Source organism: Nyctereutes procyonoides, unplaced genomic scaffold (assembly GCF_905146905.1).
Source record: "Nyctereutes procyonoides isolate TBG_1078 unplaced genomic scaffold, NYPRO_anot_genome, whole genome shotgun sequence".
In the NCBI taxonomy this organism is placed as follows: domain Eukaryota; kingdom Metazoa; phylum Chordata; class Mammalia; order Carnivora; family Canidae; genus Nyctereutes; species Nyctereutes procyonoides.
The window spans coordinates 78,958,882-78,973,328 of NW_026575140.1; the positions used below are offsets into that span (position 1 = coordinate 78,958,882).

General features: G+C 37.7%; 1 protein-coding gene and 1 pseudogene across 1 annotated transcript; both read right to left on the reverse strand.

The window, feature by feature from the left end:
• Nucleotides 1-12,951: 12,951 nt before the first annotated feature.
• Nucleotides 12,952-13,051, reverse strand: LOC129497970 (U6 spliceosomal RNA; annotated as a pseudogene).
• A 454-nt stretch (nucleotides 13,052-13,505) lies between these two features.
• On the reverse strand, nucleotides 13,506-14,447 carry LOC129496679 (olfactory receptor 6M1). The gene has a single exon (XM_055304858.1). The coding sequence runs from the start codon at nucleotides 14,445-14,447 to the stop codon at nucleotides 13,506-13,508; it is 942 nt and encodes a 313-aa protein (XP_055160833.1).

The following is a 14,447-nucleotide window of genomic DNA, read 5'->3' on the forward strand; positions in this document are numbered from 1 at the left end:
GGCTCCCTGACAAAAAATAATCTGGGAGAAACCAAAGGAACAAGAGGGAAGCAGGCTTTCCAGAATCTAATGATAATTACTATGAAACAACAATAACAAAGCATAAGAAACTCCAAGGAGACAGAAGGTCATCTTTTTTTCCTGGGTGGACAGTGGCCACTTAGTTCTTGGCAGGAAGAGGAAGCATTGGGAGACTAGATTGTTTTTCATCTGCAGTGCCTTTAGACAATCCTTGCTTGCCCTATCATGACAAAAATAAGTAGCAACAGTCTAAGCATGAAATATCAGGGCAGTTCAAACTCTGGACTGAGTGAGGAAGTGATGGAAATAGGTGTAAACTGACCAACCACACACAAGTCTTTGTGCCCTCATGGCTTCCCTGTATACCATCAAGGCCTGGGTGTTACAGTCTCAGGGAGCCACTGCCAGGTGCGATCCAGATCAGAGGTGTTGCCTGATGGAGGAGCAGTAGTTACACTATGACGGGGGTTTATGATAGTTGTCCTACCTTGGGTCTCAACTCTCCACTTCTTTTTTTTTTTTAAGCTTTTACTTATTTATTTATTCATGAGAGACACACAGAGAGAGGCAGAGGGAGAAGCAGGCTCCCTGCAAGGAGCCCGATGTAGGACTTGATCCCAGGACCCCGGGTTCACACTGAGCCAAAGGCAGACACTCAACCGCTGAGCTACCCAGGTGTCTCCTCTCTCCACTTCTTAAATCAGGGGTTGACTAACTTTTTCTGTAAAGTGCCAGATAGTGAATATTTTAGGCCTTTTGAATAATATGATCTCTCTGCAACTACTCAACTTTGTCCGTAGAGTGCTAACACAGCCATAGGCAATATGTAAACAAATGGCAGTTTCTATGCTCCAATAAACTGTATTTATAAATTTTATAATTTTTATAAAATGGGAAATGGGGCCAATTTGGCCCATGGGCCATAGTTTGCAGACTACTGCCTTACATTTATCAGATCAAAGACTAGTACATGGCCTTTGGCTCCTTATCAACATGAATTACCAAAAAGAGTAGTTGGCATTTCCCAAGTTACATGAGTTCACAGGTAAACAATAGACAAAAATGAATAAAATGTCTATTAAAAAAAAAAAAAGACAAAACACCGGGCACCTGGGTGGCTCAGTCTTTGATGTTAACCATCTGCCTTCAGCTCAGGTCATAATCTCAGGGTCCTGGGATCAAGCCCAGTGTCAGACTCCCTGCTTTGTGGGGAGTCTGCTTTTCCCTTCCCTCAGTCCCCTACACTGTGTTCTCTGTCTTGTACTCTCTCTCTCTCAAGTAAATAAATAAAATCTTAAAAAAAAAAAAAAGACAAAAGATCACCAGCTACCAACTGAGGTAGCATACTAATAGGAGGCAATTTAAATATGCAAAGTAAGAATATTCAAGGAAATAAAGGAAGATACTAGAGAAATAAAAAGAATAGGAAGTCAGACACAAGAACCAAACAAGAAATGTTAGTCTGTGAAATTTAATAATTAAAAGAAAACAACTAAATTGTAGCATGGATATAACTGAGGAACAACTAATGAGTTGGAAGGTCACACTGAAGACTGTCTAGAAGGCAACAGGAAAGAAGGACAAGATAGAAAAAAATACATATATATATATTTAAAGCTAAGAGATACAGAGGAGTTTCAGTAGGAAAGAAAAAAATAGAGAGGTCATATTTGAGGAAATAATAGAGACATTTCCCAAAATTAGGAAAAAATAAATCTCTAATTGAGAAGGCTTATAGAGCGACAAACAGAAGAGAAAATTGAAACTGTGTCTGTATGAAACATCTCATGAAAAGGAAGAGTCTTACAGTTTAAAGTCCTCAATGTGGAAAAAGTAAAACAAATTGTAAAGAAGAGGGGTACCTGGGTGGCTCAGTCAGTTGGGCATCTGACTCTTCATTTTGGCTCAGGTCATGAGATGATGAGATGGAGCCCTGAGTCAGACTCCTTGCATGGCGTGGAGCCTGCTTAAGATTCTTTCTCTCCCTTTCCATCAGCCCCTCCCCCAACACCCTGCTCTTGCCTGAGTCCTCTGAAACAAAACAAAACAAAACTGTACAGAAGAAAATGTAGGAGAATGGATTTGTAATCTGGGGTGAGTGCTTTTGTTTTGATTAAACTAAAGTTCAAAGCTATAAATTATAACTCAAAGAATTGATAAATTTGAGTTATCTCAAAACTAAGACTTCTTTTCAACAAAGTACTCTTTGGGCAAGTTTAATACACAAATGACCAATTAGGAGACTACTTTTTACAAGTATTTTTTAACCATTAGCAGCATAACCCACTTGACAAATGAAATTCCCCTAGGGCTGCTGTTCCTTACTGACTCAAAAGTTCTTAGCAATGCTCATAGATTTTGATATTTGACACAACCATTGAACATCTACTTGCATGGTAAGCCCTGACTTCAGTTCCTTATATTTTGGAGTTGTGCTTTGATCTTTGTCAAATTTCCTGGCCTAATCTCTCTTCTACTTACTTTCCTTCTTCAGCCCTTTATTTGAAAGGGCCAATCAGACACTTAATGTTCCCTTATTAATTGATCCTGCCTAGGAGTATTGAACCAGCAAATTCGGGTGCCTTTCTACAAGAGCACAACATGCAAAGAAATAGCATTGCATCTCATTGGAGCTAATTGGAAATGCAAAAGATTGAGCTCCACTTCAGATCTAGTAAATTAGAATCTACATTTTTCACAAGTTCTTCAGGTAATTGGTATGTGTATTTGAGTTTGAGAAGCACTGTTATAGAATTGGATGAAGGCCTGATATATAAAACACAATCACATCTTTTATCATGGAAGCAGCTCAGAAATTTAGTGACTTACGTGAAGCTACTGATCTAGTTTGTGGCTGGACCATGACTGGAATCCAGAGTATCTGATTCCCATTCAAGGGTTATTTCTAAACCACCGTCTAGTCTGTCACTTCCAGGTTTCATAGAGTTCATTCCTGGTCAAGTTTTCACTCTTCTCATCTGTGCCAGCTTGTTGTAAGCCTCAGCTGTTCCTGTTAGCTGCTCTTAACTTCTCAGTTCAATGATGATCCATGGATAGAAGACAGCTGTGTGTTCCTCCTGCCAGTGGCCTCCTAGCATTGTGGACTTGCAGAATGTTCTCATGCATGAAGAACAGAGAGTGCACTTGGACTTTCTATCAATATGCCATGTGACCTAGGCCCAAATTGCCAGTTTATATCACTGATGCCTTACTAATATTTGTAGAAATGAGAATATTTTATAAGTTTATAGAATTGGCCCATTTAGGACCTCCTTGTCACACTTGATATAGGAGACTTCTGTTTCTCACTTTCTTAAAAATTGTTACTTGTTGGGGTGCCTCAGATGGTTAAGTATCTGCCTTTGGCTTGAGTCATGATCCTGGGATCCTGGGATCTAGCACATGTTGGGCTCCCTGCTCAGAGGGGAGCCTGGTTCTCTCTCTCCCTCTGCCCCTCCCCCCATACTCTCTCTCTCTGTGTTAGATAAATAAAGTCTTAAAAAATATTCTTTATTAAACGAAATTTGAGTTCTCCATTCTGTGAACCTGATTCTACTTCAACACCAGGACCCTTCTAGGTTGGAAGTTGGAAGTAAATTGATATGTAAGTTATTGAATTTTTCAAAAGCCAACTATTATGACCTGTATCTCTAAAGTCTTCATTTCTGTTATCCAAAATACAATCTGTAAATAATAAAAACTCAAATTCTCATGTATGCTCAATACATTTCTCTCAAAAATTAAAAATTTTTGTCTAAGGTGGAAATCAATAGAAAGAGAGATGGCTGGGACCCATGATACCAAATTCTCAATTTTGCAACCAGCTGTCTATAGCAGCTGCAGCTTGTCCCACGAGTGCCTAGACAATAAGGCCAGGAAAGAAATGCTCTTTGTCACTAGTCTTGGAGTGCAATCTCAATGTATTTCTTTGATGTGAGACTTTGATGCCAAGACTTCTCCTGCCTATAAAAGAAGGTAGATCCACCATTAAAAGTAGCTTCAGTTGACACCTCAGGATTACACTCTAATTAATATTGGTCCTTGATATCCTCCTATTTTGATGACATAAAGAAAAAGAAGGGGATTGACATAGAAAAATCAGTTGCATTTTTATTCATTAACAATATCCAAAAAATAAATAATCCCACTTATAATAGTATACAAAAAATAAAACACTTAGGAATAAACTTAACCAAGGAGGTGAAAGATTTGCACACTGAAAACTTTAAATTGCTGATGAAAGAAATTAAAGAAGACATGAATAAATAATGGAAAGGCATCTATGTTCATGGATTGGAAGACTTAATATTGTTAAGTGTCTATCCTACCCAAAGTGATCTACAGATTCAATGTAATACCTATCAAAGTCTTAATGGTATTTTTTTTAAGGAAATAGAAAAAAAAATCCTAAATTCATATGGAACCACAAAAGACTCCAGGATAGTTAAAGCAATCTTGAAAAAGAATAAAGCTGGAAGCTTCACATTTCTTGATTTTTAAAGTATATCATAAAGCCACAGTAATCAAAACAGTATGGCACTGGCATAAAAACAGACATATAGACCAATGAAACATGTTGAAAAACAAGCTTCTACTCTGAATTTGAACATTTAATTGGCTTTAAAACATGTTAGTGAAACATGTTAAAAAACAAACTTCTGCTGAATTTGAACATTTAATTGGCTTTATCAAGTGATTATGAATCAGGCAGCATCACATCTAGCAATCAGCAAAAAGCTCCAAGGAGCTCTACAAAATGGAAGGATTTTTATAAACAGAGAGAGGGTGGGATAATTAGCAAAGGGAAAAGAAAGGATTGTTTCAGGCAAGATCACGTTCCCTTAAGGGAAGGAGTAGTGGATCTTATCATGCGGATTACCTCATCTTCCTCTGGGGGATGGAGAGGTCCATGTCACTGATTACCTCTTTGGTCCTGACCAGAAAATTCCTGACTGATCAGTTAAGACTACATTACTGGGGGAGGTTGAAATTACACTTAGGTTAGATATTAAGCCCCAGACTTAATAGGCCGTTGACTCGGCCTAAGTGACTCCATTTTGGGCCTGTGGTTTTTCTTTTTAACAAACAAAATAGTCCATATGTAATCCCTGCATATAAACTCAACTGATATTTGATAAAGGAGCCAAGAATGCACAATGGGGAAAGGACAGGGGAAAGGACAGTCTCTTTAGTAAATTATGTTGAGAAAATTAGCTATCCACATGTAAAAGAATGGAACTGGATTCACATCATCTATAAAAATCAGCTCAAAATGGATAGAAAGATTTAAACATAAGATCTCAAACTGTAAGGCTGCTTACAGTGGAAAACAGGGGATAAACTTCATGATGTGGGACTGGCAATGATTTGACACCAAAAGCATAGACAACAAAACCAAAAATAAACAAGTGGAACTACCTCAAACGAAGAAGCTTCTGCATGATAAGAGAAAAAATCAACAGCTTGAAAAGACAGAAACAGAATGGGAGAAAATTTTCCAAACCATGTATCTAATAAGAGGTTATATCCAAAATACATAAGGATTTCCTATATTTCAGTAGCAAAAAATCCCCCAAGTAGCTGATTAAAGTGGGCAAAAGAATAAACATTTCTCCAAAGAAGACATAAAAATGGCCAGTAGGTATATGAAAAAGATGCTCACCATTACTAATCATCAGGGAAATGCAAATCAAAACCAAAATGAGATATAAACTCACACCTGTTAAAATGGGTATTTTACAAAAACAAAAGACAGCAAGTGTTGGCAAGAATTGAAGAAACTAGAACCCAGGGACACCATTGATTTGATGTAAGATGGTGCAGCCACTATGGAAAACTGTATGCAGGTCCCTCAAAAAATTAAAAATAGAACTACTACATAATCCAGAAATCTGGGTGTATATCCAAACTATTTGAAATCACAATCTTGAATCAGGATTGCTGCACCCCAATGGGTTTAGAGCAAGCGCCCAAGACTGTGCCACTTTAGCATGCAGATTATTTTTAGCTGAAGATGATCAAGGTCCAATAGACTCAAGGAGAGCTTTTTACCTCCTCTTTAATTGCCTAAAAGAATTTAGATAGGGATCCTGTGCCAGAAAGAGAGCTACCACCAAAGATTCTATTTTTTTTTTTAACTTAATGACTTCTCCACCTGGCAAACATTTGCTTTTCCCATTTTCCTGTGAGTTGTCTTCCTTCTCTTAGAAGTCCCAGACCTCTACCCCTTCTCTAACTCAGGATGGCATACAAACCTCATTTGCCTGATTTTCTCAGAGCCCTCTTTGTGTGGCTTCAGTAATATGGAATTAAATTCGGTTTTCTTCTGTTAATCTGTCTTATATCATTAAAAAAAAGATTTTATTTATTCATGAGAGACACAGAGAGAGAGGCAGAGACATAGGCAGAGGGAGAAGCAGGCTCCCTGCGGGGAGTCTGATGTGGGACTTGATCCCAGGACCTTGGGATCTTGACCTGAACCGAAGGCAGATGCTCAACCTCTGAGCCACCCAGGTGCCCCTGTCTGATACCAATTATTAGTCCAGACAAAGAACTTGGAATAGGAGAAGAAAACATTTTCCTCCTCTAAACTCTCCTGTTCATTGTAGCATTATTGACAATAGTCAAGATATGGGAACAACCCAAGTGTCCACTGATGGCTAATGGATAAAGAAAAGGGTGCTGTATACCTTAAATGGAATGTATATAGCTGAATTTCAGCCTCAAAAATGAAGGAAATCCTACCATCCTGCCACATGGATGGACTTGAAGTCCATTATGAAGTAAGGCAGTTTGCAGAAGGACAAATACTGCATGATTCTAGTTATATGAAAAATCTAAAATGGTCAAATTAATAGAAACAGAGAGTAGAATGGTGGTTGCCAGGGGCTGGGTGTAGTTGCTGTTCAAAGATCTAAAGTCTGAGTTATTTAAGTTAAACAAGTTCTAGAGATCTGCTGTGCAAAGTTGTGCTTATAGATTACAATCCTATATTTTACACTTGAAATTTTAAGAAGGTAGATCTCATGTGAAGTAGTCTTGCTACTATGATAAAAAAATTACTCTTAAAGTAATGCAATCTATCATGACATACTTAGTATTAATTATTCACTAACTAATATTATTATCTATCAGTCTACCTTTGTTTTCTGAGATTATATCTTGATGAGCCTACTATACTCTTTCAGGAGTATGTTTTAAGTCAGAGGTAGTTTCTATAAACAGTATTTGGCAGTAAAAACTAATATAAACTTTGTGGAAGGCAATTTAAATTTTAAAAACATTCATATTTTTCAAGACTAAATAGTTTTAATTCTAGAAATCTGTTTCCTTAAAGCAAACCAGTGTATACACAAAATTACCCTAAAAAATTAAAAGGATTTCAAAATTAAGTATTGTATGCCATTGGAGTTTTAATTTTATAGCTTGCTCAACTCTTCCCTTGCTTTAGTATGTATAAATTTTGATGTCTTAATGTTTGCAAACTCCATTTTCAATAATTGCTATTTCCTAACGCCTCAAAACGTGAAACTATTTGGCATTCCATTTATTAAAAGTTTGGTTGAACATTGCTGGTTTACTCTGAACAAAATGCAACCAAAATCTAAATGCCTTTCAAACAGTATAAAATTAAAGTGGTTACAGAAACGAAGATAGTAATTCCCCTAAATTTCATTACATGCACCATTAGCCCATGATGAAAACAGCTGTATTTCAGTCACTCTCTCTGTGTATGTATAGTTTTTTTAATTAAGAAAAATGCAGACTTGAAAAAAATTGTAGATTTTTTGTTGTTGAAATGTTTATTTATTTATTTGTTTTGAAAGTGAGAGAGAGTGCATGCACAATGGGAGGAAGGACAGAGGGAGAGGGAAAATCTCAGTCTCCCTGCTGAGTGCCAAGCTGGCTGTGGGGCCTGATCTCAGATCCTGAAATCATGACCTGAGCTGAAATCAAGAGTCGGAGCTTCACCAACTGAGCCGCCCAGGTGCCCCAGTTGTTGACATGTTTAAAAAGTAATACTGAATGGAAAAAGATGCATTCTTAGAAAAACTGATTAAAGTACATATAAAAATATTCATTCTATTGATATTAATTTTCAATATTTAGATCATTGAGGTTACTTTAATGGACAAGGGCATAAGTCATTTTACATTTTTCTAAAATTACTTTTTGGGTATGAGCTTTCAGAGAGAAATATTTTGTTTATAAAAAATAAATATTTCAAAATATTCAAAGATTAAAGAAAGAAAAGAAAAAGTATGGAAAGAATCCAAGGGAAAGCACACTTGGGGGAGAAAAAAAAGAATTTGTCTGTAAGACCTAGAGCCACATGCCTTCAATAAAGGCGTCATGTCCCTCTGCCCTGTACCAATAATAGTTTAATGTGGGAATTATCATAGGGGAAGGGCAACCTGTCTTCCTCAGTAGGAGGAAGATCTCTCTTACTGAACCATATATATGTGCAGTATATATACTTATCTGAAAAATGGATTCCAAGGATTCTTAACCATTTTAACTGATGCGCTTATCACATCTAAAGCCCCCAAACACATAGACTTTATAGATCCTGAATTTGAAATATGTCATAGAGTACAATGTGAGCCGTAATCCCCTGGAATACCACAATTCAGTGAACTGGGTAATTACAACCCCTCTGACAGGAGGAGGTAAAGTGCTTGGGGGTTTTGCGTGTGTCTGTGTGACAGGTGCTGTGTGTATCTTGTTCTCCCCCTTGTGGTTGGAGTGTGTTGCGAATGAAACTCAAATTTTACCCTGCGAAGGTCAAGAACTTCCTTATGATGTTTATGAAAACAAAAAAAAAGTGATTAGGCCTCTTCTCTTCTCTTCTCTTCTCTTCTCTCTTCTCTCTTCTCTCTTCTCTCTTCTCTCTTCTCTCTTCTCTCTTCTCTCTTCTCTCTTCTCTCTTCTCTCTTCTCTCTTCTCTCTTCTCTCTTCTCTCTTCTCCTCTCCTCTCCTCTCCTCTCCTCTCCTCTCCTCTCCTCTCCTCTCCTCTTCTCTTCTCTCTTCTCTTCTTTTCTCTCATTCATTCATGAGAGACACACAGAGAGGTAGAGACATAGGCAGAGGGAGAAGCAGGTTCCCCGCGGGGGGTGGGGGGGGCGATGTGGAACTGGATCCCAGGACCCAGGGATCACAACCTGAGCCAAATCAAGATGCTCAACCACTGAGCCATCCAGGCGCCTTGTGATTAGGTATTTAAAGGGCAGAGCATCAAATTTCTATCAGTAAGATCTATACCTGGTAAATTACTAATTGAGAGAATGGATTTCCTTTCCTTTCCTTTCCTTTTCTTTCTTTCTTTCTTTCCTTCTTTTTTTTTTGTTTTATTTAAATTCAATTTAGTTAAGAGAATGGATTTTCATGGATTATCAGTTTGCCGCTAAGACGGATTTATCATTGAATCTTTCTTTTCCGTTTGATTATATTAAAAACTAGGGGTTAAATTCATAAATATAAAAATCTCTAGAGAATTTTTCTAATAGATGCTAATCACTTTCAAACTTCTAAGGCATTCATGAGCACTCCAATTCCAAAAAATTTAATATCTTACTCTTCTTTGTGTCTGTTTCATGTAGGGCAATACCAAGCATGCACAGCTTTGCTTTAGTTGTTTCTTCAGTTTATCCAAAGGACAGGGGCATGAATTGAAAGGGATATGAGAGTTCTTACAAAGTCATCTCAGATATTCAAATATACTACATTTGAATTTTGTTTGACTTAGGGGTGTCAGGTGGAGACTACGTGACACATTGGCAGGTAAAGAAATTCTGAGTCCACTTATATGAGAATTTCAGCTAGGGGTGGTGGACATGTGTGGGTAACACCAGGGTGGGGAAGATAATGTGACATCTGTTTCAGATATTGGTTGTCTACCCAAGCCCTGTGGGTTTATTTTTAAATCTTTTTTTTTTTTTAAGGATTTTATTTATTTGAGAGAGAGAGAACAAACAGGGGGAGCAGCAGGAGGAGGGAGAGGGAGAAGCAGGCTCCCCACTGAGTGGAGATCCTGATGCAGGGCTCCATCCCAGGACCTTGAGATCATGACCTGAGCTGAAGGCAGACCCTCAACGAGCTGAGCCACCCAGATGCTCCATCATTTTTAAATCTTATAAACAAAGGGGCTGTTTGAAGAAAGTGAGGGGCTCTTTGGGATATAGGGCATAAGCCTTCTTACATCTGTGCCCAGGTGGATAATGGGGGTTCTCCTGACTTCTGCTTGGGATACGGCTTAGTGTCCCTAACTATAGCAGGTATATCAGAGCTCAGAGCAGCATTTCTGGCATCTCAGTGGTCTGGTATTTTAGGATCACTCAAAGACATTGAAAGCTTCTTTGTCACTTACATCCACTTTCTTACTGAGGAAGTAGTCTGCAGTGACAATGAGAAAGTTGTATTTTCAAGCCACTTCAAAGATGGTATAAATCAGCAAAGGACAGACAGAGCCAGATAATATTAAGTGACAGTTCATAACTATACATGAAACATCTCTTGGGGATTCCAAGAAATACTTGGAATCGCATAGGAGAGTGAGAACCTATGGTACATGGTCTGGGTGAGAAGGGCGAGCACTGGTGAAATTTGGAATTTTATTGTGACCTGCTTCATGTTCACAGACTGGTGAGGTCACGAGGAAATTGCGTCCCAACTCCTACATGTAATCTTGCATGCAAGATCAAGGGTAGAAGAACTAGTGGAAACCTTGGGCATTTTGTCTATAGTTTATGTATATTGCATTTCAGGCAAAAACATTTCCTACAAAGCTCTTTGTCTAATACTTTGAGAATATGGTATCATCATGGCGAATTCTGTCTGAGAATAATGGTTGTTAACAAAACATAGAATAATACAAATAAAGATTTTAAAAGTGCAGGATGAAGGGGAGGTTATGATAGAGCAGGGTTATGACCACTGTTATATATATATATATGTATATATATATATATATACATATATACATATATATATGTTATATACATATACATATATATATATGTTATATCATAAATGCTTTTAGTCATTTTTAATTTTATGCATTTAATGATTTCTCCATTAAATCATTTTACATTCTACATTCTCAGGCATATGGAATGTATTTATAGTAGCTACTTAAATATTCTTTGCTTGGTAATTCCCATCATTTCTGGGTATATATATATATATGTATATATATATATATGTATATATATATATGTATATACTTAAATATTCTTTGCTTGGTAATCCCCATCATTTCTGGGTCTGTTTCTGTTGATGACCTCCCTTCTGGTTATGTGTTACAATATCCTGCTTCTTTGTTTTGCCTACACATTTTTGTTTGGATGCCGTGTATTTTACTTTGTTAAGTGTTGGAATTGGTTGAATTCTTTTAAGGCATGTTAGACATTGTTCTCCTTGGCACTTCAGTTACTTATGGATCAAGTTAATCCTTTCAAATCTCATTTTAGAACTCTTTCAAGAAAAACCTGGGTTTTCTTTTGCTTTTGGCGTAATTTATTTCCATTACTTTATCTTATGCCTCATGTAGTTTCAGTTTTCACTGTGGTTGCTAGGAAAAAAAACTCTGTCCATCCCTATGTGATCACACAAAAAAAATATTTATTTATTTCTCATGGATCTTTTTGCACCTTCAGGTTGTTTTTTTGTTTTTGTTTTTGTTTATGTTTTATTTTATTTTTTTAATGGATGCTTAGCTCTATACTTAGCTGAATAGGATATCTTGAGGATATCCTTCTGCCTATCTCCAGAGTTTTCTTTCTGTGTATGTCTCTCATCCCTGCTCCTCTTCTCTACAAAGACAAGTCACCCACCTTCCCAAACTCTGATCTCTGCTCAATTCAGAGACCCTGCCAGCCTCTGGTTGAATGCTCCAGCCCCATGCTGCCGTCTAGAAACTGCATTTAGGCTGCACCCCAGGGCACCCCAGGGCAAATTGAGTGAAGGCTCACTTCAATTCCCTGTTGCAGCAATCACGATCCTCCACTGCTTGTTATTCAATGTCTGAGGATAGTCGTGGCCTTAGGCCGAGGCAACAGGAGAGCATGAATGACTACTATGATGGGTTACCCAAATGACCAAAGGTGAGGACATCAAGAACATGAAGGAAAGGATAGTTATTGGTGGAAGTTTGTATTACATACTAATACATAGGAATGTGATGGATGGGGATCTAGGTCATTTGCTCTATTCTTCACACATTATTAAAAATTATTCTTTTTCTTTGGCCATTTTTCTACCCAAAGTTAGGTGCTAAGCCTCTTCTTAAGGTTCATTTTGGGCCATCCGTCACAAAGAACTGTGACAATTTTCACCTGGTTGCTATAGGTTCCACTTCTGAATTCATCCATTCATATTTATTAGTATGTAATACAAACTTCCGCCAATAACTATCCTTTCCTTCATGTTCTTGATGTCCTCACCTTTGGTCATTTGGGTAACCCATCATAGTAGTCATTCATGCTCTCCTGTTGCCTCGGCCTAAGGCCACGACTATCTTCCTCCAATTAGTATTGGAAAAAAGCAAACACATCTCTTAGAAAATATTTTCTAACACACATTTCCTTTATATTATCATACTGCTTATAATCTCAGCTAACCTGCTTGAAAATATTGATTATATTTATATTGTTTCTTTATATATTCAGATTATTGTACCTACTTCATTTTGGCTTTTACCCCCCCAAATTCTAATATTTTACCAAAGTCATTTGTGACCTGCCTTTCTTATGTTCCTTTTCTCAGCAAATATCTCCACCTTTCACTCAGGTTTGCTTTTTTTTTTTTTTTTCAGTACCTTTTAAAAAAAAATTGAAGTGTAATTGACACACAAATTAGTTTCAGGTACACATCATAGTGACTCTATATTTTTATACATTATGAAATGACAAGTCTAATTACCATCTGCCACCAAATGATATGGAATGTTTCATGAATTTGCATGTTATCCTTCTGCAGGGCCATGCTAATCTTTGCATTGTTCTAATTTTAGTGGTATGTGTAGGTGAAAACTGAAACTCTTGAAATTTTCAAGAGTGCCTAATCCAAGAAGCTTAAATGTTCTAACTTTACTTGTCTTCCTACAAGTAGTGATGTTTTATTATCTATTATTTCATTTAGAGATGGAGACATTAAGGCTTAGATAAGTTGTGACATGGTCAAAGTCATCTGGAAAATACACTGATTTAGCTGAGATTAGATTTGGGAAACTCTAGATCCTATTTAGGTAATGTTTCATGGTTTAAAGCCTTGAATATACACGAGTTGATGACTTAGAATTTTTTTTTTTTTTATGGCTTAGATTTTTTTTTTTCTAGATGTAAGCAGAATTTCCTTCAGTTTGGTACAGTCATTGCTCATCCTGTTGACACAGTCTCAGGTTTCTGGAATGTCAACATGGTACTATATTGATGCAGAATGAATGTATTGAAGATAAGAAATGTTGTGTGATATACTAAACACGAATGTCAAGTTTTCCTTAGTATCAAGGACATGATTCTGTTCATTGTCTCTCTCAACACTTCTTTCACCTTTTCATTTCTTAAGCTATAAATAAAAGGGTTCAGAAGAGGGGTCACCACTGTAATGAGGACAGCAGCTACCTTGTCAAAATCCAGGGAATAGTTCTGACTGGGTCTCACATACACAAAGATGTTGCTCCCATAGGCAATGGACACAACCGTAATGTGAGAAGCGCAGGTAGAAAAAGCTTTCTGGCGGCCTTGGGCTGAGGGAATGCGCAGGATGGTAGAGATGATGTAGGTGTAGGACCCAGCTGTGAATGCTAGGGAGCTCAGGATGACGAGGGCAGATAGAAGGAAGTTTATCTGCTCAATGAGGTAAGTGTCTACACAGGCCACTTGCAGAAGAGGGGCAATGTCACAGAAAAAATGATAAATTTCTTTCCTACAATAAGGCAGCCTTGTCACTACAATGGTTGGTACCAACACGGAAAGGAAGGCTCCCACCCAGCAGCCCAGAACCAGCAGGAGGCAGGCCCTGCTGTTCATGATGGTGGTGTAGCGCAGGGGGTTACAGATGGCCACGTAGCGGTCAAAGGACATCACGGCCAAGAGGATAAACTCCACTGTCCCCAGAAAGAAGTAGAAATACGTTTGAGTGATGCAGCCAGCAAAGGATATGGTTTTCTTCTCTCCAAGGAGGCAGGCTAGCAACTTTGGGGTAATGACCGTGGTATATAAAATATCTAGACAGGACAAATTACTGAGGAAAATGTACATTGGAGTTTGCAGGCGATTATCAGTCCATATTAGGAAGATAATGATAATGTTTCCTGTTGCTGTTAGTGTGTAAGTCAGCAAAAGAACCACAAAGAGGAAGATTCGAAGCTCTAAGAGAACAGGGAAGGCAATTAGGGTAAATTCGGTCACTGTGCTCCAATTCCCCAT

Excerpts from the sequence above, each read along its gene's own strand:
- LOC129496679 (XM_055304858.1), bottom strand. The coding sequence starts at position 14,447 with ATGGGGAATTGGAGCACAGTGACCGAATTTACCCTAATTGCCTTCCCT.